The sequence below is a fragment of the Felis catus genome, chromosome X, assembly GCF_018350175.1.
Source record: "Felis catus isolate Fca126 chromosome X, F.catus_Fca126_mat1.0, whole genome shotgun sequence".
Classification (NCBI taxonomy): domain Eukaryota; kingdom Metazoa; phylum Chordata; class Mammalia; order Carnivora; family Felidae; genus Felis; species Felis catus.
In genome coordinates this window covers 4,684,243-4,709,625 of record NC_058386.1, presented here as the reverse complement: position 1 = coordinate 4,709,625, position 25,383 = coordinate 4,684,243, and the positions used below count along the sequence as shown (strand labels likewise).

The following is a 25,383-nucleotide window of genomic DNA, read 5'->3' as shown; positions in this document are numbered from 1 at the left end:
GTTTCCTCTCCATCTACAAAGTCACCTTCCTTGAGGCAGCAATCCCCGCATGTAACTTATCCATCACCCGGCTCCATTATCAGCTGCCACTGTTCTCTCCTCCCAGTGTATCAGTTCTTCAGCCTGCTGAGTGATTTCATGTGGTTCAACAACCACCCCCCCCCCCGTCTCTGTAAGGACGGATGTGGCAGGCAGACCCTTCAATGACCCCCGATGATCCCGCCTCCTGATAACCCACACCCCTGTGTTACCACCTGCCTGGTGTGGGGACTGACTTAGAAACCTGCTCCTAAGAAATAAATGGGGTGTCACTTCTGTGATTAGGTTACAAAAGATTGTAACTTTACCTTGCTTCCAGTCTCTCTTGTCTTCTCAGCTCCAACCCTTGCAAGAATGAAGGTGCTGAGTTGGAGTTGCCCACGTGAAGAGGAACTGAGGGAGGCCAACAGCTGGAAAGGAACTGAATCTTCCAACAACCCTGTGCTTAGAGGTGAACCTTTCCCTGGTCACACCTTCAGATAAGACCCAGCCTGTGCTGATGCACTGATGGCGGTCGTGTGACAGACCCAGAGCTGGGGACCCATTTAAGCTGTGCCTTGCATGCCTGATCCACAGTGACTGTGAGGTCATCAATCCGTGTCATTTTAAGCCTCTGAGTTTGTGATATTGTGTTATGCAGTAACACGTACTAATACAAGTGTGGCGAATATTTCTTTTTCCACGCAAGCCAGAGGGTGTCTTGATGTGAGGAATCAAGGAAAAATCTAGGAAGATCTACCTATCATGTGTTTACCTTTGTATTTAAAAAAATATATTTATTTATTTTTGAGAGAGAGAGTGAGCAGGGGAGTGGCAGAGAGAGAGGGGGGGACAGAGGATCAGAAGCAGGCTCTGAGCTGTCAACATCAAGCCTGATGGGGCATTCGAACTCCTAAACCATGGGATCATTACCTGAGCCCCCCAGGTGCCCCCTCTTTGTATTAATTGATGCCTTCAGATGGCTCCTGATCTGGAGGTCACAGCGCCTCAAACATATCAAGTGTTTCATAAACATTCACCAAATTCTTACAAATATATTTGTTTTATTTGACAAATGCATGTAAGACACTGGGCTGGATGTTCCCCATGAGAATCAAGGTGATCAGGGTGCATTTTCTGAGCTCGTGCCATTTATCACTGATGGTGGGAGGCACTCTTGTAAACAAACCCCTATAACAAAATCATGCATAAAGTAAGATAATGCATTAGGAGAGCATTAATAAACACAGTGTGAGGGCAATACCTGGAAGGAAGCAGCCAAGCGAAAGTTGCTTTATAGAGACAGAGTTTGTGTTTTGAAAAATCAACAGGCTTCTGTGTAAGGAGCATGCCTCCCCAAAGATGTCCACACCCTAATCCCTTGAATTTGTGCACATGTGAAGTTACGTGATCATTGCATCTTCAAATGCAATTAAGGTTATGGACCCTTACATATAGAGATAATTCTGAATTATACAGATTGGCCCAATCCCATCACATGAACCTTAAAAAGCAGATAATTTTTTTTTTTCTCACCGGAATAGAAGAGAAGTGCCACAGACAGAAGTCAGAGAGATGTGAAGCATGGAAAGTCTTGGCACCTGCTACTTGTCTGGGGACAGACAGGCCACATGGCAAGGGACACGTGTGACCCTGAAGAGATGAGAATGGCTGCTGGCTAAGCCAGCCAGGGAAAACAGGATGGATAGTCCTGCATCTGGACGGAACTGAATTCTGCCAACCACCTGGATGAGTTTGTAAGCAGATTCTCCCTCAGAGTCTCCAGACAAGATCTCAGGCCATCCACCAGCTTGATTTTAGCCTTATGAAACCCAAAGCAGAGAAACAAACCAACGATCACCCCACAAATCTTCCGACCTACCTGTGAGATAATAAAGGCGGGGTGTCTTATGCTGAGTTTGTGATTTTTTTTTTATGGCAGCAATAGAAAACTAAGGCTGCAATCGATGGCGGGGGGGGGGTGGGGGCGACAGGGGAGGGAAAGGAGAAAAGTCAATCGAGGCAGCAGGGTCTGCGAGCATGACCCCAGATGTATGGCCATGACCAAAAAGAGGAAATGGCAAGTTATCTGATGTGGCTACAACATAACAAATATGAAGAGAAGAGCAAACAGAGACGGGAAGATTGGTTGGGGAACGCACACCAAGAAAGACAATGGTAGCACTTATCTGTAGAACAGATTAGGCTGGTCCAGAAGCCCTAGGAAAGATGGTCAATCAGAAGTAACCTAGATAAGAGATGACAAGACTTCGGTATTTTAGGCTGCATGAGTCAGAGGAGGCGAGTGCAATTAAACAAGAGAAAGAGGGGGGCTGCGTGGGTTTTTTTTGTGTTTGGTTTTTGACACCAAAGGGGAGGTTCCTTAATTCTGTTTGGGGCGTGCTGTGTTTCGAGCGTCTGGGGAGGAATTTATAGCAGGGACTGCAACTTCAGGGGGCTGGAAGTCACTTCTAAGGGCAAGGAGGGCCAGCCAGGAGTGGGTCTAAGAGACAGGTGAGGACAGAAATCCCTTCCCTGAATACCAAGGGAGCAGGGGCCCAGGTAAGGGAGAAATGCTGGAAAACCAGGTTTTGTGGTGGCCACAGAGAGCGGGAGGCAGTGTCAGTGCACAAAGAAAGTGCCTGAAGGGGATCTCGAGGGCAGGGAAATCTGGTGGCAAGGAAGAGAGGCTGAAATTACCAGAAACAACATTCAGATGGTCAGGGTCCTAGACAAACGGCAGTGAGTAGACTGGAGCACTTAAGAGCTCAGCGTGGCAGGTGTACCTCCCACAAGCGTCTGATCTCCGGAGTCCAGAGCAGGGTGGGGGGAAGGGCACAGGGCTAGAGACGTGAACACCTGAACGGGGACCACGCGTCAGCAGCTGCCGTGGGCAATGGGGCAGGTCTTGCAGAAAGGACACAAAGTCTACCAGAGGGCGGCCAACATTGCTGGGTTATTGTGGATGGCCAAAGATTGTTCGGAAATGACCGTCAGGTCATACTGCAAACACGCGGACTCACGAGTTTGTTGGTGTGTATGCAAAACCCTCCACGATGATACGTGTCTGCACGTTCACACTACAGGAGAGGGCCTGGGTGCCCGGCCACACGCCAGGGACCAAGGACTTTTAGTTAGTTAGTTAGTTACCTCATTTGTGTTAGTCATCTCTCCACCCAACCTGGGGCTTGAACTCACAACCCGGAGGTCAACATCGGCATGCTCCCGCGACTGATCCAGCCAGGCACCCCCAGGGACCAAGGACTTTTGAAAGCAGGTTTGGGGGCTGCCTGGGTGGCTCAGTCACTGAGGCATCTGACTCTTGCTTTCAGGTCATGATCTCACGGTTCATAAATTCGAGCCCCGCACTAGGCTCTGCACTGGTAGTGTGGATCCTGCTTGGGATTCTCTTTCTGTCTCTCTCTGCCCTTCCCCTACTTGGGCTGTCCCTCTCAAAATAAATAAATAAAACTTAAAAAAACAAAAAGAAAAGTAGGTTTGGTAGTTCACAAGTGCACGTTCTGTGCAACAGTGTGAGACAGCAATAGGGACAGAGAGGGCTTGTCTGGGGCAGCGGGATGCCGGAGATGCGGATGCGGGATGAGTGCCGTAAGGGTTCTGCCCCTGGCACTCCGGCCTCATCAGTCCCCCTGTGCTCCCTGCTGTGCCGCGGTGGGTGGGACAGCATTCCTGGTTGGTCACAGGTCAGTGCCCCTCGCAGGGCTGCAGTGTCACAGCTCTTTCTCAGTTCTGCCCTGTGCCTCATCCCTCTCCAAGAGCGGTCGTCAGCCCCATCCCGGAAAGCCTTGGCTGGAGACCCACGTGATGTCTTCATGAAATGCCAGTCCGATGGCTGTTCCAGGACAACACAGGAACACATAAAACACACCATGGATAAAGTCCGCATTTCCTTCCGCATAACAGGGCCACTCAACACATTCCCGTGAGCCTCTCACACAGACGGCTCATGCAGAATCTTAGGGCACGACATCTGAGTCACAGTGCCAAGTGCCCATTGCCTTTCTGACCCTTCCTCGCCTGGAGGCTTGGGGCAGGGGGCTGCGCTTTCCAAGTCTCCGTGTCCACATCTGGAAAATGCGGATAAAAGACCTCACACACGTTTTCTGAGAAATAACAGAGTCAGGACGTATAACCGCTGCCCGGCAGCGGGTACACAGGCAATCAATATGACCTACTTTTGATTTAAAGTGACTTTTTTCGGTATTTATTTTTAAGAGAGACAGGGCGTGAACGGGGGAGGGTCAGAGAGAGAGGGAGACACAGAATCGGAAGCAGGCTCCAGGCTCTGAGCCATCAGCCCAGAGCCCGACGCGGGGCTGGAACCCACAAACCGCGAGATCATGACCCGAGCTGAAGTTGGACGCTCGACCCACTGAGCCACCCAGGAGCCCCAGTGCTTGTGTTCTTATGTAACTATCAGAGGTCCTCCTGAGAGAAGTCTGGTTTGCGAGGCACTGGATGTTATCGTCGGAGCTCATGGAAAGCTCGTGAAGCGTGCAGAAAGGAAGCCAAGTACTGCCAACCACCGGGAGATCTGGACGTGGAGACATATTTTTGCAGAAAAGATATCTCCTCCTCTCTCTCGTTCTCGCTCTCACGGTGAGCTTTCCTGCTTCTCCACCTCTCTGCTCTCAACTGCTTCACCCCGCCTCCCTCCCTATCACCTCCCCCCATGTCCCTGGCTTCTCTCCAAGACTCCAGTCACTAGATGGTGGCTCCAACGTCACCCGGAGACAAGACTCTCATCACGGTGTCTTGGCTGGACATCTTCCAGACAGATGCCTGGTTTCTGATAAGAATTCCTGGTAAGAAATTGGCCCCCACTGCCGCCCTCCCCTGCCAACTCCACAAGAGGATATGTTTCTTATCAGTCAGTAAATGCATTCATTATCTATCCCAAGCTGCTTGTGTGTATGTCTGGGGGACACCGCGGTGAGCTGAGACAGGGATTACCTAGTTCAGAAGCAGGGGCTTGGGGGCAGGGGTCGCTCTAGAAGAGAGTTCTAGACGGACTTGTTACCCTGAAATCCATCTGGTACCGGCGGTCACGCATGGGATTTATAGCACCTTCCCTCCCTGTACTGGCAGTATTTACTTGATTGCGGAGAGTTTTATATGGCACCTCAGAGTCAGTAAGGAGAAAGGAGGAACAGCCGTCTCTCCTCAAAGAAATACAGGTTGGCGTCGATGTCGTATCTCAAGACAGTCACCGCTTTATTGCATCTGCTACTGTTTGCATTCATTCATAATCCTGATGTGACTTCAATTTGCCTGCGCCATGACATTGGAGGCTTTTGCGAAGACGCCTGGTGCGGAGGGGAGTAGGTGGGAGAGGGGCAGTGAGGCGAAGGAAGAGAGCAGAGCTGAGCACCTGTGTACCAGGGTCCTTTCCTCCTCCATACCGGGAGACACGGGAGCCACTTGTAAAAAACAAAATGACGCTTTCCCTTCGGAAAAAGGTCCCAAGCCTTCTACACATTTCTTCTCCGAAGCACAAAAGCACAACTCGCGGAGACTTGAGGAAGCACTTCTGGGTTTTGCACAATATTGCAGAGAGGCAGGTGTTTTAGCCCTGCCTTTAGCGGTCACTTGCCTAGACCGTGGCATCGTGACTGACCTCCTACAGAGACAAAACCTGGGACTTGTGGGTCCATCACCCCCTCGCCTTGCCTGACCCGCGTGGGCTCTGAAGGTGCCAGAGACGCGGCACGGACGTGTAGCAGCTGCTACTGTTTAATTTCTGAGAAACATTCCAGCCACTTTCCTTAAAACCTTTCAGGGCTTGCCTCTTCGACCATACCTCTATCTCAGGCCTCACGACGAACACCTACAAACGCATCCTCAAGGGGCGCCTGGGGGGCTCACTCGGTTAAGCCTCTGATTCTCGCTCTCAGCTCAGGTCACGATCTCATGGTTCGCGGGTTCAAGCCCCACATCGGGCTCTGTGCTGACAGTGTGGACCCTGCTTGGGATTCTTCGTCTCCCTCTCTCTGCCTCTACCCACACCTGCTCTCTCATGCACTCTCTCCCTCTCAAAATAAATAAACATTAAGAAAAAACAAACGGGGCGCCTGGGTGGCGCAGTCGGTTAAGCATCCAACTTCAGCCAGGTCACGATCTCGCGGTCCGTGAGTTCGAGCCCCGCATCAGGCTCTGGGCTGATGGCTCAGAGCCTGGAGCCTGTTTCCGATTCTGTGTGTGTCTCTCTCTCTGCCCCTCCCCCGTTCATGCTCTGTCTCTCTCTGTCCCAAAAATAAATAAACGTTGAAAAAAAAAATTAAAAAAAAAATTAAAAAAAAAAAGAAAAAACAAACAAAAAATTAGTGGGTCCTCAAACATGGACACGCACACATGCCCACAAATTCAGACACACATGCAGGTACTTACACACACACACATGAATTCACACACAAACACACGCACACAAACACAGGACCATTTGGGGGCTTGCAATCGTTAGAATGCAGAATAACATTTCACCCTCCCTTCCTTGGCTCTTTTCCTGCCTTCTGCCTAGAATTGCTCTACTGCTGTCTCCACCTACTGAAAACGACTTCGCTCGAGAGAAGCTCCTTTTTCTCATAAATTGAGAAAATGCTTCCTCCCTCCTGGAAACAGCGTGAGAGTAAAATGACATAACGTAAGCAAGAATGATAACACACTGGGGTGTAAGTCTCAACTGCCCTTGGGCCATCTATGTCTATTCTGGACTCCTTCCATAATTATGGAATCACCTGAGCCTGAAGCCCCCTGCTAAAGACTACATTTCCCAGACTCCTCTGTGGCTCAGCTTGGTCATGTGACACTGTTCTAGCCAATGAGCGGTAAGAGCCACACACTGTCCAGCTTCTACAGTAAGGTCCTAGATAGAATGGGGATGCTTCCCACTTTCCTCATCTTCCTTTCCCCAGTGAGTGTAATATCGCATGTTTGTGAACCGCCTTGGAAAGCAGCACCCTGAGGATGACCAAAGAACAAGGCAGTATGAACCCCTGACAAAAGTCTTAATAGGAAGGCGCCCAAATACCAGTGCACATTTCACACGTGCAGAGAAATACACTTCAGTGTTGTGTAAGTCATATCTAATTTCTACCTCTGCCACTAGTGCAAAGCCCTAGATCGCAACTACTATCTGCGATAATCAGAGCCCCGGATCCCAACAACACCTGCAGGAATCATGGCTTAGGCAAATGATGAAAGACCCAAAGTTCACCTCGTGTATTCAGCTCGCTTCTCTGTGCCCTGCTTGCTCCAGATGGGGCGAGGGAAGCCGTGGGGGTCTTGAGCCCTCCCAAAAGATCAGCCAACCTAAGAGAGGTGTTATCCTTCTCTTCCGGGGTGTTTCTTCATGGGTCTTGTTCAGCTCACTCCTTCCATGCAGCCCTCAAATGTCTGCGTCCCTAGAGCTCCCCCTGTGGCCAAGCAATTACTGTCCCCATAATTGTTCGTCATATTCTCTTTGGTAATCTCTGAGACAGAGGGAGAGCCCATCAAGGACCACACCAAGAGAAGGGGAATCGAGATGGTATCTATTCTCTGTGACCCTCAGCTCCACACTGATACAACCGCCCATATCCCTCTTTTCCACAGAAGCCCTCCTGTAGATCCTGGAGATGATTACAGGGGTACCGACTACCCTCTATGCACATTTATATTCCTGCTCTCACTCTTTTATTTTGCTAATTCATGGATTTCTTTTCTTAAGACTTTATTTTTAAGTCATCTCTACACCCAACATGGGACTCGGACTCACCACCCTGAGATCAAGAGTTGCATACTCTAGGGGCTCCTGGGTGGCTCAGTCAGTGAAGCATCCGACTCTCGCTTTGGGTTCATGGTCTCGTGGTTCACGGGTTCAAGCCCTGTGTCAGGTTTTGCACTGACAGTGTGGAGCTTGCTTGGGATTCTCTCTCCCTCTCTCTCTGCCCTTCCACCTCCTCCTTCTCTCTTAAAAGAAAAAAAATAACAAGAATTTTTAAAAAATAACAAACAGAAAGAGTAGCGTGCTTTACTGGGCCAGCTGGGCGTTCCTGGATTTGTTTTACATTAACTGGGCCGATTTAGTGCACAGCCTATCTTCTCGGCTCTACTCTGTGCTTCGCATTGGCAATCAGCAGTGACCACAGCACAGGAAGTCTTGGATCACACAGAGCTGGCAACGCAGCTGGGGAACAGGAGGGATTACAAGCCACCACCGACAACCGGGTGCTGACCAGAGCTATGAAGGTGCCACCGCCCCAGTGACAAGAAAACACAGCTAAGTCAGGACAGGGCTCTCTGACCGGGCCACATTTGAGGACAAACCTGAAGAGACAGAGCCAATGACCTGGTTCCACCGATCACACACACTTGGAGGGGCTCAGGGAGCTCTAAGGCAGCCCTAATTTACTAGGAGTATTGCTTATGTTGGGAAGGGTACATGGGTTTGCTTCTAGAACCCATGTCTGGTGTCACAGACACCAAGCAGTGGGCAGAAACATTCCCACTGGAAGCTTAGGTGTCCCTGCTGTGTGGGTCCCTTCCTGGCTTCACTGCCCCTCGCTGTGTAGCCTCAAGACACGTTCTGTGGCTTCCCGCCATGTCCTGAGAGCTAATATCTTTTAAGGTAATGTTAGTACATACCACTGCAAGGAAGAATCCTTCCTGCTCCTAACGCTGATTTCTGATGTATGGGTCTTCTGGGTTCTCTGTCACTGTGGGTCAGGTTGTGACACCAGTCCCTCGAAACTTTTGCTATTGGACTATCACCACACCTTTGCTCCAGCAGCTTACTGTGAAATAATGCGGTCCCCATGCGACACTAATAGAACTGTTCACACAAATTCCAAGGCAGACTCTGAAATAACATGGCAGTACTCAGTCATGATGCAGCGGCTCACATCACCCAGAAGGGTTTAGGTGATTTTGTCTGTTTGCTTTTCTTATAATAGTAAAATGGTAACACGAGATAAACATCTCTATGGAGAGCTCATAGACATCCTGGCAATCTGGTGGTTACAGCTAGGAATCCCTGCCCTAGAACATATGTAAGATCTTTACAACTGTCCTGGGTCCCCTACTAGGGAACATCCTTTCGTTTGCCTCACCTTCTGTATCTGGTCCACTGTCAACTCCTGTCCACGTCACCTTCTAAAGAACTCTTGCATTTGTCCGTCTTTCGCATTCTACAGGGCTTCACCCAAGGCCAGGCCACCATCACCTCTCAATTACACTACAGAAATGGCCATCTACATAGTAAGCCCTCAACTTCTCCCCCCACCCCGCCGGCCCCCAAAACACCGCTCTGTTCTTCTCCGCAATGTGCTAAGAATGATCTTTCAAATGTGATCAGCCCTCTCTCCTGCTTCAAATCCTCCAAAGGTGTCCCAAATGTTTAAAACACAGGTGAAGATCTCCATGGAGACATTTCACACCACGGTCCCTGCCTTCCTCCAGCCCCATCTCTCCCGAGTGTTTCAACAATGCTCATGAGCTGCTGGCATGTTCTGTGATGGTTAATTTTACGTGTCAACTTGGCTGGTCTATGAGGTGCCCAGATATCCAGCTAAATGTCATGTTGAGGGTGTGTCTATGCAGGTGTTCCCGGATGAGATTAGCGTCTGAATCAGTGGACTGGGCAAAGCCGATTGTTCTCCCCAGTGTGGGTGGACCCCATCCAATCCACTGAGGCGCTGACCAGAACAAAATGGCAGAGAACTTCACCTGCTGTTGCTGGTTTTAAACATGGAGAAGCCTATGCAGCAAGTGAGAGAAGGAAGTTAATTCTGTGAATAACCACTGAGCTTGGAAGAGGACGCCAACCCCCAGGGGAGAACTACAGTCAATCTTAGCTGACACCACGATTGCAGTCTGGTGAGATCTACGGCAGACAAGCCAGCTAAGTTGTGCCGGACTGAGGCTTACGGACCTGTCGGACAACAAATGCGTATTATTCTATGCTGCTAATTTTGTGGTAACTCATTACACAGTCATGAAAACTATCTAACATAGTCCCCTCAACATCTATGGGAGGCACAGACTTCTCTGTCACATGCTGTGGCCAAACAAATGTGGACAGGAATGACGGTTACAGGCATAGATCTGAAGAGTAGCATGCATTTCTGCTTGACCTTTTTGGGCTTTTGTCCTCTACCTCTGGGTCCCCGAATATAATAGAAAGAGCACAGCCACACCAGATAAACTGCAGACAAGTGTGCAGAGTAATAAATGCATATTTTCATGCCATTGAGTTTGGGGTTGTTACACAGCATTACTGTGGACATACCTAACTAATACATGACCATTTCCCAGAGCCAAAGCCTGGGCCAGAGTGGTACTCTTCTTTGAAGGTCTACAACTATGCTTTTCTATTACACGGACTTACACATATGAGGCACTAGCATCAAGGGGCTGATGACCCCAAATCATTACCAAACTGCCTCAAAACCAAGAAGCTGACAATAACCAAGATCATCCCATGCAAGTATAGGTCTATTCTGAACCAGATCGACTGAACGCCACCCACTCAAATGCATGGAACTGTTTACACACATTAACCGCATCATATATACCTAAGAAATCCTACTTTTTGAAGCCGTCAAATGATACAGTTCTGGCATTAGCAGTCTGTATAAAGTTGAGTCCTTCTGTGATTTGTCTAGCAGTTCAGGAAGTGAGTCAGTTCTGGATGCTAGTTTAGGTGGATTCCACTTTGCACTTCATGTCTTTAAATCCCCCAAATGCAAAAACAGCTCAGACAATAAGAAAATAATGAACCAATCAATTTGATTGGTGGGGTATAGCAAAGACATACAAATTGTTAAGTCCCGTTTTAAAGTTTTAATTGTATGACTAAAGTTTAATTATTGCCAAACCTCAAGGATGTGATCTCTCAGATAACTGAAAGTTGAATTATGTTATATATCATTTGGGATGATTTTAATTAGTCCAAGGCCCTATTCCTGTTATTATCTTCAAACACGAGTCAAAACTATCTTGAATCTGTTATCTGCCAAGAAAAAAAAATAATTTTTGCTTTGTGGCTCTGGTATTTTTATTCCTAGAGCTAGTTAAATTTGCATTTTTATTTTTTTATTGCTAAAAACTTCACTTTACAAATATACCAATATATCATTTGGAACTTGGGACCCAGAAAATGTTCGGAATGTGCTATTACAGAATATCTCATGAGATATTCAGTTTATTTCAAAGTAGCCCAAAAAAAAGATAAGAAGTTGTCCACTAAAGGGGTAAGTGGATCCAGAAAACATAAAAACAGTCATTTAATGAGAAATCAAATGTGTTGGATATATAAATTTAGAGCATTATGATTCTTTTTTTTTTTAAAAAGGTTATTTATTTTGAGAGGGGAGAGAGAGAGAGAGAGAGAGAGAGAGAGAGAGAGAGAGAGAGAGAGAGAAGTAATGTGAGTGAGGGAAGGGCAGAGAGAGAGGGAGAGAGAGAGAGAATCCCAAGCAGGCTCTGCACTAGAGTTTGAATTCCCAAACCGTGAGATCATGACCTGAACCGAAATCAAGAGTCGTATGCTTAACCGACTGAGTCACCCAGGCTCCCCAGATCATTATGATTCTTAGGGAAACATTACTTGTAATAGAGCCAGACAACTCCAAAAATGTGTGTGCCTCTTTGAAACATCATGTTAGAACCCTCATCTATGAAGAATTTTTCCAATGTAGAAGTCACTGGATCACACAAAAGAGGCATATGCAAATACATACACTCTGGAGACAAATATCATAGTGATTTGTGCAGTGTATCTTGAAACACTAAAATGTTTATGTTCTGCTTATCAATGAAGATGCTAAATTTTTTTTAAAAAGTTTTAAACGATTATTTATTTTGACAGAGAGAGAGAGAGTGTGTGTGAGTGAGTACACGAGTAGGGGAGGGGCAGAGAGAAAGGGAGACACAGAATCCGAAGCAGGTTCCAGGCTCTGAGCTGTCGGCACAGAGCCTGACGCGAGGCTCGAACCCGCGAACCGTGAGATCACGACCTGAGCTGAAGTTGGACGCTCAACCAATTGAGCCAACCCAGGTGCCCCATGAAGAGGTCAAGCTTTAAAATACTGTAACACAATTGTGTTTGACGAATGACACAATGGTGATAATTTCTGAAGATGAGGTCACGGAAGGTTCCATAGTATAGTCTTACTACTTTCTGTTTGAAATTTCCCACCATACATTGTTATTATGCTCAGCAATGTACGCTTTCTATCTTGTCTTCCCGTTCGGAAAAGCAGAGAGGAGACTTTAAAGATTTTAAAATTTAAATTTCCATCTGTGCCTCCCTCATGAAACACGATGACGTTATTGTATTCCAAGCTATCGTTCCAAATTGCGGAGGCTTCGATGGGCAGATCGGAAACACGTTGTTTTCGGCGTAAACATCATGCCGCCCCATGAAAATTACAAACAATCTTTACTAATATCACATTTAATGTAAACACACAAAAGCCACAGAGTGTGCTGTAGAAGTTCATGTCATGTTTTAGTGTTTGATGAAGACATCTTGCTTTGTAACACCTGAGGTATTGGCAGCTAAAACGAACCACAAAGTAGTCAGAAAACTGAGTGCGTGCTGGAAAAAACTCTCCATTTCTGTGCCAAGATAGATAAAGGAAAATCTAGGGCAATGAGATTACCTCCCTGCACTGGCAAATCCATACTTTACGGCTGGGGAAGATATTCACTGACCAAATAGGAAATGGTTTAGAGTACTATTTCAGTTTGTGTTTGTCCTTTACGTACTACAATTAAAACAGTAGGAAAGACAGCAAAACAGGTCTTAATATGGTACTTCTGAAACATTTTCTCATTGCCTGTCCACTTCTGTATTCTGTTGTTTATCCGGACTGACCCCCTTTGCAGTATGACCACAGAAAGTTGCATACTATAGAAGGATGGGCGATGGTAATTATCAACGGTCCTCACAGGGTGTGCATTTACATGGCTGCCCGGGTGGCAGTAAAGACACTCGTGTCATTGCCATTAATTTCTAGAAAGGCCAACATGCCATGTAGCTGTTAGGGACACCACTCATGGCCAGATCTCATCAGAAGATAATCCAAGAGCACTGTCATTTCCTCGAACGAATGTCTGCCCCGTCAGGACGGATTTCTTGTATTTCTCCAAAACGTGTGAGGAGCAGAGGGCACAGAGACCCTCTTCTGCAGAGAAATATGTACTTTCAACGCATGGTAAGTGATGAGCTGACACTCGGTGCCTGCGCGTTTTAGACATACAAGACAGTGAGGGGTGGAGCTTAATTTCTGGCTTTTCTGCCAGCCCTGGAGCTAAATAGTTGTTTGGACACAACCATTAATCAAGCGCTTTCCTGTGCATTATCTAAGATCATTGCAAATGGAATCTTACTGGGTATTTGCCACACGACGGCCAATGGCACGTCATCATCTCCAAAGAGAACGGCTCCACGAACACAAGTGGGGATGATTAAGCCTCCATAGTGCACACCCATCTCTGACCGGCCTCCCGCCCCCTTTCTCCCAACGTAACATACAACCCGTTGCCTCGTTTGTGGCTTCGTGGTTCTAACGGTCGTCACTGTTGAATGTAAACAACTACCCAGGGGAAGAACCATGCATCGGCCTGGACAGTCTTTAACACTGCCTTGCTGTAATGCAAATTACACAATACGGTTTTTGGTCTTTCCCGAACACACGATGCCCTTTAACTTGCCATGGAACATAATAGCACCATATAATTTTTGTTAGCACTAGAATTCACTTAAACATTACTAGGGTGGGGAAAAGAAGGGCACACTTAATTCAAACCATAAAAGGTTGAAAGATGGTTTCCTCGCATTCAAAGGCTAATAGCAGGATGCAAACAGACATCAGTGTTCCAACTCCCCTTTTTACTTTAAATGCACTGTCCAAAATTGTAAACACATAAACAGGACTGAACAAAAAATAAACAAACAAACAAACAAACAGGACTGAACATTTTAAATACACTACACGGAGAATGGCATTCACATGTAGCATTTGTTGTTGTTAAAGCAAAAGAATTGAACTTGCAGAATAGTTACTGAGTTTCCGTGTGATGTAAGATGTTATCCCACAATAATGTGCCTTCCTAAAAGCCACTCAGGAAAGCTTAGCAGACGTGTATAATGCTGAAGATACCACCAACCTAAACACTGATTTCTGTTGCTTTCTTTGTTTTGTTTTGTTTTGTTTTACACTGGCCCGAAAGCCACCTCATTTTTCCTCTCTTCCAACTACTTAAAATATCCTTCTAAGCCCGATGAAGCTCAAATATTCCAGCGTCCAAAACTTTGCACGATACCGTAGCATGCATGGTCTAAAATTGAGCAATGAAGTATTTTGCAGAATGTTAAGAATTCTTCCTTTGCAGAACCACACGAGCTATCCAAAATGAACATGCCATCTTGTACGACCTGCACATCTGGGTCAGTAAAGCAACACTGGTAGCAAATCCAAGGAAGACGAGGCTGTACAACAGCAAACGGACAAGCACAAGACCAGGTGCCTGTTTGTTTGAATGCAATAAATCAATCATAAATTTGAACTGCATTTTCACGATGGGCAAGCTCAGATTGCTTCTTTCACGGTGCAAAGATCTCAAGTCTGCAGGCTAGCTCATGGATTCGACACATGGCTTTGTTAATTTTTTTTTTCAACGTTTATTTATTTTTGGGACAGAGAGAGACAGAGCATGAACGGGGGAGGGGCAGAGAGAGAGGGAGACACAGAATCGGAAACAGGCTCCAGGCTCTGAGCCATCAGCCCAGAGCCTGACGTGGGGCTCGAACTCCCGGACCGCGAGATCGTGACCTGGCTGAAGTCGGATGCTTAACCGACTGCGCCACCCAGGCGCCCCCGACACATGGCTTTAATTGACACACAGTTCTTCTGTGTTCCTTGCTAGGCGAGTCAACATAAAAAGTACTGTCATGGAATTGTATATCCATTTAATTACACGATGTCACAATCTAGCCAATACTGGTACATACTGTGGTCAGGGTTGCGCACTGCACAAATTTAGATTTAGGAAGCACTCTTCCCACTGCAGTGTGTTAATGTGGCTCCCAGAGGTGTGCAATAGGATAGCATGTGTGGTCATATACAGAGATCATGAAAATCTATCCGTTTACTGATTTTATTTTATTTTTTTAAGATTTTATTTTATTTAAAAAAATTTTTTTAAATTTATTTTTGACACAGAGAGACAGAGCATCAGTGCAGGGGATGGGGGGCATAGAGAGAGAGGGAGACACAGAATCTGAAGCAGGCTCCAGGCTCCGAGCTGTCAGCACAGAGCCTGACGCAGGGCTTGAACTCACGGACTGCGAGATCATGACCTGAGCCGAAGTCGGACGCTCAACTGACTGAGCCACCCAGGCGCCCCAATATTTTATTTGTAAGTACTCTCTACACCTAACATGGAGCTCAAACTTACAACCCTGAGATTAAGAGTCACATGCTCTACCGATTGAGCCCGGCAGGTGCCCTCTGTTACTTATTTTTGTAACCGAGAGGTCACTACATCCATCTAAAAGCATAAAGCAACATATTTACATCCGGTTCTCTGGACCTGTTTCCTCATCTGTAACAGGACCATCACAACATCTATCTGACAGATGAATAGTGAAGATTTAGTAGATTAACCCACAGAAGTACCTGGAACCGAGCCTGAGATGAACGAGTCTAACCCAAGATTACTCCACATTGTAGCCCCTCTCATCGGCTCGGGACTTTGCACCAGATCCCGCCTCACCAGCAGCGTGATGCAATGCACACTCCAAAAAGTCACTTTATCTCTGCTCCAGATGTGATGGCTGGGAGCAGGTCTCCCCTATCCAAGCTCTAACGGATGGCCTGATACCACTCTCTCTCAGCACGTTCCAACCCAGTGCGTTTCTCCTGTCGGATAAAATGCCACGTGTGTCCTTTCCTGAATTATCTGAAGTCCCCACGTCTCCCAAACTCTTTGTACGGCATTTGCTGCCTTCAATTTGAGAGGGACCACTTTCAGTCCTTGCTGAAGAATGTCTGGATGCTAGCTGGTTATGGAGTGTTTTCCACCCTTTTTTTTTTTTGAAGTCAAATTTACTTTTTTATTATTTTTATTTTTAATATAACTTATTGTCGAGTTAGCTAACATACAGTGTATACGGTGTGCTCTCAGTTTCGGGATAAATTTCCATGATTCATCCATTAAATAAAAAACCCAGTGCTCATCCCAACAGGTGCCCTCCTCAATGCCCGTCACCCATTTCCCTCTCCGCCAGCCCCCATCAACCCTCAATTTGTTCTCTGTATTTAAGTCTCTTATGGTTTTCCTCCCTCTCTGTTTGAAACTTTTTTTTTTCCCCTTCCCTTCACCCATGGTCTTCTGTTAAGTTTCTCAAGTTCCACATGAGTGAAAACACATGATATCTGTCTTTCTCTGCCTGACTTATTTCACTCAGCATAATACCCTCCAGATCCATTCACGTTGCTGCAAATGGCAGGATTTCGTTCTTTCTCATTGCCAAGTAGTATTCAATTGTATATATAAACCACATCTTCTTTATCCATTCATCAGTTGATGGACATTTGGGCTCTTACAGAAAAGCAGGAGATGCATGAATGCCATGAATTAATTGTAAATATTAAACAGGAGTTTACGTGGTTCTTATTTCAAAGGTTGGTGAAAGAAATTGGCTTTAAAACATTACGCTGTCTTTTGATCTTTTTCTAAGACTAAAATCTGATCAACAAAACTAAAACAACACAGTGAACGGAGTCCTTTACATAATCACAGGAAATATGTTTTTAAGTATTCAAAAGGTTAAAAGTTTACAGGGAATTCAAAGAGTATTTTTTCCTTCCTTCCTTCCTTCCTTCCTTCCTTCCTTCCTTCCTTCCTTCCTTCCTTCCTCCCTCCCTCCCTCCCTCCCTCCCTTCCTTCCAGTTTATTTTTATTTATTTTGAGAGAGAGAGCCCAAGCAGGGGAGAGGCAAAGAGAGAGAGAGAGAGAGAAATCCCAAGTAGACTCCCCACTGCCAGCACAGAGCCTGATGTGGGATTCGAACTCACAAACCATGAGATCATGACCCGAGCTGAAGTCAAGAGTTGGACGTTCAACCGAGTAAGCCACCCAGGCGCCCCCAAAGGGTATTTAATAGGGGTGCCAGGCTGGCTCAGTGGGAACAGCACGTGACTCTTGACCTCAGGGTCATGACCTTGAGCCCCATGCTGGGGGTAGAGATTACTTAAATATTGGAAAATTCTGCCATTGTAAATACAACCATCTGTCAATATATGTAACATAGTTTGAAATCTCCCATCTTCTTCTAGTGAATGAAGCAAAATCTAGTACTCCAACTTTGAGAGGAGTCAACGTTGAAGTCATCATCGATTTGTTGGTTGTGTAACGTACTCAAGTCTGCCTAGCCACTCACTTGGTCTACACTACAATAATTTATCCTCAGTTCTGGGCCGCAGTCAATGGCTGGTAGCCCCATTATATTTTTACGCTGAAGTTTATCTGACCCCCACCCCACACAGTTGATCATCTGCACAGAATTAATGCATGAACCACATTTCCTGTATCCATCCCTCCACTGATGCAGGGCACGGCCACATCTCGGCTATCGTGAATGGTGCTGCGGTGAAAATGGGGGTGCCCATACCTCTCTGAGATCCTGCTTTCAGTTTTGTTTTCTCTGATTCCTTGCCAACACCCGAGGCTTGCTTGCTTTCTTTGTTTCTTTCTCTCTCTTTCTTTTTTAAAGTAACATACACCACCCTTCAGGGGTGCCTGGGTGCCTCCGTCAGTTAACCGTCCAACCCTTGGTTTCGGCTCAGGTCATGATCTCATGGTTCATGAGTTCGAGTCCCGCATCGTGCTCTGCACTGACAGGGTGGAGCTGCTGGGGATTCTCTCTCTCCTTCTCTCTCTGCCCCTCCCCAGCTTAAAACAAATAAATAACCTTAAAAAGGAAGGGAATCCCATGATCTGCAACAACACGGATGAACTGTAGGGAATTTATGTCCTACGAATTAAGTCAGTCACAGAAGCATAGATACTGCTGAGCTCTACTTACAAGAGGCATCTAAAACAGTCCACCTCCCAGAAGCAAACAGCAGGATGGACATGGGCAGGGTCTGGGGGACAAGGAAAACGGGCGGTTGCAAAGCGGGGGGGTACAAAATGCCCCAAAATGGGGGTTACAAAGTGCCCGTCATACACGATGCATTCTGGAGGTCTGCTGTGCAATGTGCTACCAACAGTTAACAGGCCTGCATCGCACACTTAAAAATCCAAGAGGTGACGTGTTCTGACAACCTCTAAAATTAAAATTAAAATATAAGAGAACAACACAGACACCCAAGAACGAACGCACGGGACCTCTAGGTCGAGCCAGCACCCAGTAAGTCAGAAAAATCGTTTGCTATCCGAAGAGCTACCGCAAAACATCAGGCTTAGAGAGCGTATCGCACCTACTGTGCTATTCAAGGTAATTAGCCTGGCTGCTGTGATTCTAACAACCTGCGAATCTCAGCGGCTTACGAGGTAAAAGTTGGATCTTGGTCAGGGTTGCAGTTGTCGGGTGACCAGGCAGCTGTCCCCAGCTGCCCCGGGGAGTGACGTGACTCACGGGTCCCGGCCCTCGTATCCGCATGGTGTTCTTGTCGGAGCCCTTACCTGGGTGTCGTGCAGTCTGCAGCCACAGGCAGAGATGTGCGGGGACCTTTCTGGCCAGGCCTGAGTGTCGGTCTCATGGTGCCAACGTGACAACAAGAGAAACGGGAAATGTCACCCTGCCTGGTACCCGCGCATACGAAACTGTCCCATTTACACCAGGAGAACATTCTGTGTCAAATGTAGTTACCAAGGCGCCCCGCCCACTGGGGAACAGGCCACGTCTTTGTACATTTACGTAGTTTTGTACGCTGTGTTAAATTTAGACGATATAAATTTTGATAGGCAACTTACAGCGCATATTTAGAAAAACACATGCAGCGGAAATTCTGCCTGTAGAAAATCACCACCACAGGTAATAGAGTTTGAAACCTGAGACGCTCACAGGATCGGTGAGGCCAGTCTTATACCCTCGACTTCAATATGACAGTGACGGCTTGCTGACCGGGTAAAGCATATGAAAGCATCATGTGACTCGCCTCTATGAAGACGTGAAGAATCGCCGGGGGAGATAAACAGAATCATCGTGAAAAGTCATTTAGACCATTTGAACCTCATGAGTAGCACCGTTTTTATTTTTTATTTTTTTTAACGTTTTTTTTTTGGTTTTTTTTTTTAATTTATTTTTGAGACACGGAGAGACAGAGCACGAACAGGGGAGGGTCAGAGAAAGAGGGAGACACAGAATCTGAAACAGGCTCCAGGCTCTGAGCTGTCAGCACAGAGCCTGACGTGAGGCTCGAACTCATGGACCACGAGATCACTGTGAGATCATGACCTGAGCCGAAGTCGGACGCTTAACCGACTGAGCCACACAGGCGCCCCAATGAGTCGGACCGTTTTTAGAGCAAACATTTGAGGGTCTCTGATACGGTGTTTTCTTCTTACGTGAACAATGCCTCCTTTGTGTGAACTCATGGGGACTTTCCAAGCTGCTAGTGTCCTAATTAGGAGAGCTGACAAGTCCTTCCCCTTTAGCATAATATTAAGTACCGGCAAATTACGAGTGCTATATTGAGAGCCCACTAAAAAAAAACAGTGGTGTTAAGTGATGTTCGCCGGACAGAGCTGTGGCAACACAGGAGTCTGTGATGCCAGAGTGAGAGAGAGCCCCACCCTCAGACCCGTTGCAGCTGTCCTGGAGGGAGCCTGTATTTAAGGGGGACATGGTCATTTACATCACAAATCACATTCTCTGAGGGCTAACGAGGGGAGTAATGAGGCTTGAGATCCTGATCGGAGCCTGTAGCAGTCAAAGTGTGTTGTCCACACAGACCTCCCCCTAAGCACCCAACTGAGTTTTTGCACAGCAGTGCTGGGTCAAATGACAGTCCCCCTTCCCCCCACCCCTGGACCCAGCGTTCACACACATCTTCCTTGTCCTTCTTACTGCCACAGGGCTTTATCCGGACTCTGCTTCGGTCTTCCAAAGGATTCAGAAGGAATCCAGTCCCATGACAGACCAGAGAGGCCAACGTTTCCCGTTTCAAAATTTAAACCCCGCAGAATTCTCTGCTCCACGTATCTGTCGAGGAAAGGAGGGTGTTTCACTTGAGCACAGGGCTAGTTGAGACTTTCACGGGCCCATAAAGGAAAAACGCATTAAATAGGTTTTCAGATAATGACATGAGGGGCGCGTGGGTGGCTCAGTCGGTTAAGCGTGTCACTTTGGCTCAGTTCATGATCTCACGGTTTGTGGGTTCAAGCCTCGCATCGGGCTCTGTGCTGACAGTGCAGAGTCGGCCCGGGATTCCCTGTCTCTCTCTCTCTCTCTCTCTCTCTCTCTCTCTCTCTCCTCTTCCTCCTCCCTGCTTGTGCTCTCTCTCAAAAATAACTAAACATTAAAAAAAAGAGAAGATAATGGCATGTTACACAAGAACCTAAAATATGTGAACACACTAAGATTCTATTTCACCACCGTGTTGCTACACGTGTGCACATGACCTCCAACCCCAAGTGTTTATCTTTTTCTTTCTGATTTTAAAAGAAATTAAGGCACTTTTCGTGCTCTCCCTGAAAAGGCCTGAGGCAGTGTGCGTGATGGCTAACTAGTCCTGGAGGTGAGGGGCTACCATACTCCTCACCCATCTCTGTATTTCTGAGCCCTTCCCTGAGGCTTTGGGACACGATCAATATTTGTTGAATTGAAACCTGTATCCGCCATTGCTTAGCACAGTAAAGCCCCCCGCGTACCCGTTGAATCGAGTCACACAGGAAAATAGAGCCATACGACACATTTCTTTCAAGGAGAGTTTTATTTTAAGTTTGCATGGGCATTAGAACAAGGTTCTCAGAACCCTTTACCAGATGCCATCGCTTTACAGGGGGCATTGTTCAGGCACAGACCTGACACCAGACCCACATCTTTTCTCTGCTCTCCTCTGTGCGTCCTTCAGGGCAACCTAATGTCTGTTTCCCTTCTTGAATCCTTCACGACGTAGGGTGGGATTCTGGTTCTCACACGGCGTCACTGACCTTGGAAAACAATGCCTGTCTACACGTTACTGTTTGCTTAGCTTGGCATGTCTATGAAATGCTACGAATGTAGTGATTTTGTTGCGGAAGAATTTGTTGAAACCTTCAAAACCCAGGAAGGTTGGGACATACAAACCTTATGGTACGTAATACCACTGAGATTCTTTGAAAACAAGTAGGCTCGTACAGCTTTGTAAAACCAACAAACACAAAACCAGGTCGTAAAGAAGGCCTGGTTGGTGTTCCCTGAACAAAAGAATTCAAATTTCCTGCCGTACATCCCAAGCAAAACTTTCAGATGGCAAGTGGTCTGAAATCTAAGAATCCCCGTTATTATGACTAAACCTGATTTTCAAATACCCTGATTCGTCATGGTGACTTAACTTATTTTGAGGCAAATATGTGACAGCTCATTTTATTTCTAGAGGTATATGTATCCTTCATTTGCTGCTAACATTGTACAGGGTGAACAACTCTGTACATAAATGTGTATCCACATAATCTGTAAAAGTGCTTTAAATTACTCCATCCTCCAACATACCTGCCCACACCATCAAGCGCTGTCTCAAAGTCCACTTGCATGGAGTGTGTTAAACTTGGAATAAACATGATCCGCTGAAAACCTAAGTTCCTAACAGAGGTTTTAAGTAGTTTCTGCCTGGTAACATCAGCAATAATCCTAACACGTTATTAACATGCTAGTGCATTCTTTAATGGTTCCTAAAGTAATACGACAGGTTTTTGGCAATTTCTGGAGTGTGAAACCCACATGAGAAGTTGAGAATGCTGTTTGCTCGGAGCTTTCCACCACTCAACTGGGGAGAGGAGGAAAACTCACTTGCAGGTTTGAAGGGAAAGAAAACAAACATCAAAATCTAAAATCACAGATGTCAAGAGGAACTAGGACACTATCGCTGATCTTGGAAGTGATTGATGGGGGACGAGTAGAGAGGAGTGTAGCCCAGTGTGGGAACGTGGACAGAGCACACATTCTTTCCACTCAGCCACGCAGGCTCCAGACTTTCCATGTGGCTGTCCTCTCCTGGAACTGAGCGAACATGAGGCCAGCAGACAGTGCTGAGACCCGTTCACAAAAGACATGACTGGGTAGCCACAGGGACAGCAGCTCCTGTCCACGGACCAGGAAAGGAATCCACACGATACGGTTGGAGAACGTATACTGTCTGAACAAGTGATGTAAGCCTTGTCCACCCGGGTGCACTCTTTCTTCAGTGGGGGCTCACGCTCAGGACCCTTCTCCAGCTGAGCCACTGTCCGTCCATCGCCTGTGTGGCCTCGTGATGCCTTCTCCCATAATTATCGATGTCGGAAGAAACAGAATTAGAACAAAGTTGTACGTCTCACTGAGGACTGGAGGCATAGGGATTTCGTAGCCGTAGGACATGAGAACACAAAACAAAAGGGCTTACATTAACTTCTCTGGTCTCATCAGTAAATCCTGCAACCACGAAACACATCACAGCATCACGTGTGGATCATGGATTGCTTACGAATGCTTTGCCCGCAAATCATCCACGTGCCATGCCAATAATTCTGCATCACGTTGGGACGGATTCCTTTCACTCCAGCCCCCCCACCCTACCCTGAGGTAGCCTTTATTTCAGAATTTCCATTCACCGAAGAATCAGTAAAACCCAAATATAATACTATAAATTATAAAACGGAAATCCCTTCGGGAGAGATTTGTTTTGGGATTATTGCTCCTGAAGGAAGGATTTCTCACAAAGTCTGTTGAACAATACATATCCACCTGTGAGCCTCTCCTGCTTTTACTTCAAAAGGGATCAGCTTCTAGCTTCCTAGTTTAAGTATCTCAGGTTTCTCAAGGAAAGAAATGAACTGTGAGTATGTAAGTATATCTATCGTGAATAGCATTTGATATGTGTTCTAAATAATACCGATAATAATTGCCTTCGACGAGCCCAACTGCAACTTAGCGTGATGTACTTCATGGCCCTTTGTTCATTGTCAGTTGCATATGTGAAGACTTACTAATTGCTTTTTCAGTGTTATCCCCTTGTTTTGGGGGCTAGGGGAATCATGGCGGCCAACGCACCAGAGTGCGAGGCTCCCACAGGGCTGGGGCTGCCCAGTGTCACCCCGGACGTACAGCTAGTGGCTTGCTCTCCTGGCCTGTTTTTCTCGGTCACACTGGCAAGACAGGCCTGACGGTGAGCAACACATCTGAAGCCACGGCTTCCAGACAATGTTGCCCAGTGACAACTGATTGGGGACCGCCTTCAGGGTCTTGGTGTGACGGTCTACTGCCTGCTGCATGGTGTCGAGGACCTCCTGGAACCGGGGCTCGGTCGCTGGCGTCACCGGGTTTCTCTCTGTGGGGTCTTTGGAAATATCAAACAGCAACGGCGGGTGATGGTAGCTGACAGAATGCCCGTGGCAGAAACACACGTGTGTGGAAAAGCAGCCGTTGGCGCCCTCGGGGCTGAACTTGGGCGTGAAGAAGAAGGCCTTCCAGATGGATGTGCCTGTGGTGTACAAGGATAGAGGTTGGTGTGGTGTGGGAAGCATCTCTATGTTCACCACGAATGGGAACGTGCACAGAAACTATGCTGCCAGCATGAGAAGCCTTAGTCAGGGATGAAACGGACCTGTTTCGATTCCTTACCCTGAAGGCTCGAAAGAACGAATGCCATAGCCAGAAAGATGAATAAGAAAGCAAAAACACGCGTGAAGGTGCAACTGGTGAGAAAAAGGTAACATTAAGAGCATGACAGCTTCTATGAGGCCAATGGACATGGGACCATGGCATTTTCTTCCTACTGAAAAACATCTCTCTCCCTCTCTCTTTCTTTCTCCCAATCTCTCCTTCTCTATCTCCCTCCTCTTCCTTTTTCCCAATCCCTAATTCCTTAGGCGATGCTGTGCAGGCAGGAGAAGAAAAAAGCCTATTAATTGAGCTGAGAACTCGGCCAGGACCGTCACTTTGGTCTAATAAACTTTACCGTGAGGAACTGTGCAGCCGGCCCTCAGTAAACACACACTGACCAACAGAGGACAAGCTCCCAGCCCTGCCACCTCTTGCCCTCTGACGTTTTCAACCCGCAGCCTGTATTTGTTTGTTTGTTTGTTTATTTATTTATTTATTTAACGTTTATTTATTTTTTGGGACAGAGAGAGACAGAGCATGAACGGGGGAGGGGCAGAGAGAGAGGGAGACACAGAATCGGAAACAGGCTCCAGGCTCTGAGCCATCAGCCCAGAGCCTGATGCGGGGCTCGAACTCACGGACCGCGAGATCGTGACCTGGCTGAAGTTGGACGCTTAACCGACTGCGCCACCCAGCCGCCCCTGTATTTCTGTTTAAAACAGGACCTTCTGGAAGAGGTAGGCTCACTGCTAACATGGACATGAGACAAAACTGCTTGTGCACACACATGCACACGCGTGGTTTTTTTTTTTAACTGCTCACAGCAAATGCTTATTCATGAGTGAAGCCAAGAAGAATTTATAAGTGCATTTTAATGCCTTCCTGATAAAACAGTAACATTCCATCTTTGCAATCTTGAAAGGAATACAGGAAGATACTATAAAGGCTTTCAATACAGAGAAAGATACCATATGGTTTCACTCTTATGTGCATCCTGAGAAACTTAACAGAAACCCATGGGGGAGGGGAAGGAAAAAAAAAGAGGTTAGAGTGGGAGAGAGCCAAAGCATAAGAGACTCTTAAAAACTGAGAACAAACTGAGGGTTGATGGGGGAAGGGAGGGAGGGGAGGGTGGGTGATGGGTATTGAGGAGGGCACCTTTTGGGATGAGCCTGGGTGTTGTATGGAAACCAATTTGACAATAAATTTCATATATGAAACACACACACACACACACACACGCACAAATAAAGGAACATTTGGGTGTTGGCCATTAAAAAAAATAAAATAAAATTATGGCCTCCCCAAGGTAAAAATAAATAAATAAATAAATAAATAAATAAATAAATAAACAAACACTAACAAACAAACAAAGAAAAAACCCACTGAGTTAAATGAATTGAAAGTTGTGTGTGCCAAGGTGGAACATACTTGCTAACAGTGAGAGACCCACTTAATGAATATCTGCTAAGGTATAGATTTATGCACAACAAAATTCTGTGTTTGACAGTTTTTCACTAGTGTGCATTTCAAGTTTGTACAAAAAGCTAATAATTTTTCTTGGTCGG

At 46.6% G+C, this 25,383-nt stretch overlaps 1 protein-coding gene across 3 annotated transcripts in view; it reads right to left on the bottom strand.

The window, feature by feature from the left end:
• Window positions 1-20,947: 20,947 nt before the first annotated feature.
• Window positions 20,948-25,383, bottom strand: part of STS (steroid sulfatase) — a 159,522-nt gene continuing 155,086 nt past the window's right edge. For all 3 annotated transcript variants that reach the window (XM_004000254.5, XM_023249422.2, XM_019823525.3), the window contains exon 11: window positions 20,948-23,693. In XM_004000254.5, the coding sequence (XP_004000303.2) occupies window positions 23,320-23,693 (374 nt within the window). In that variant the 3' untranslated portion in view covers window positions 20,948-23,319. The remainder of the gene's footprint in view (window positions 23,694-25,383) is intronic.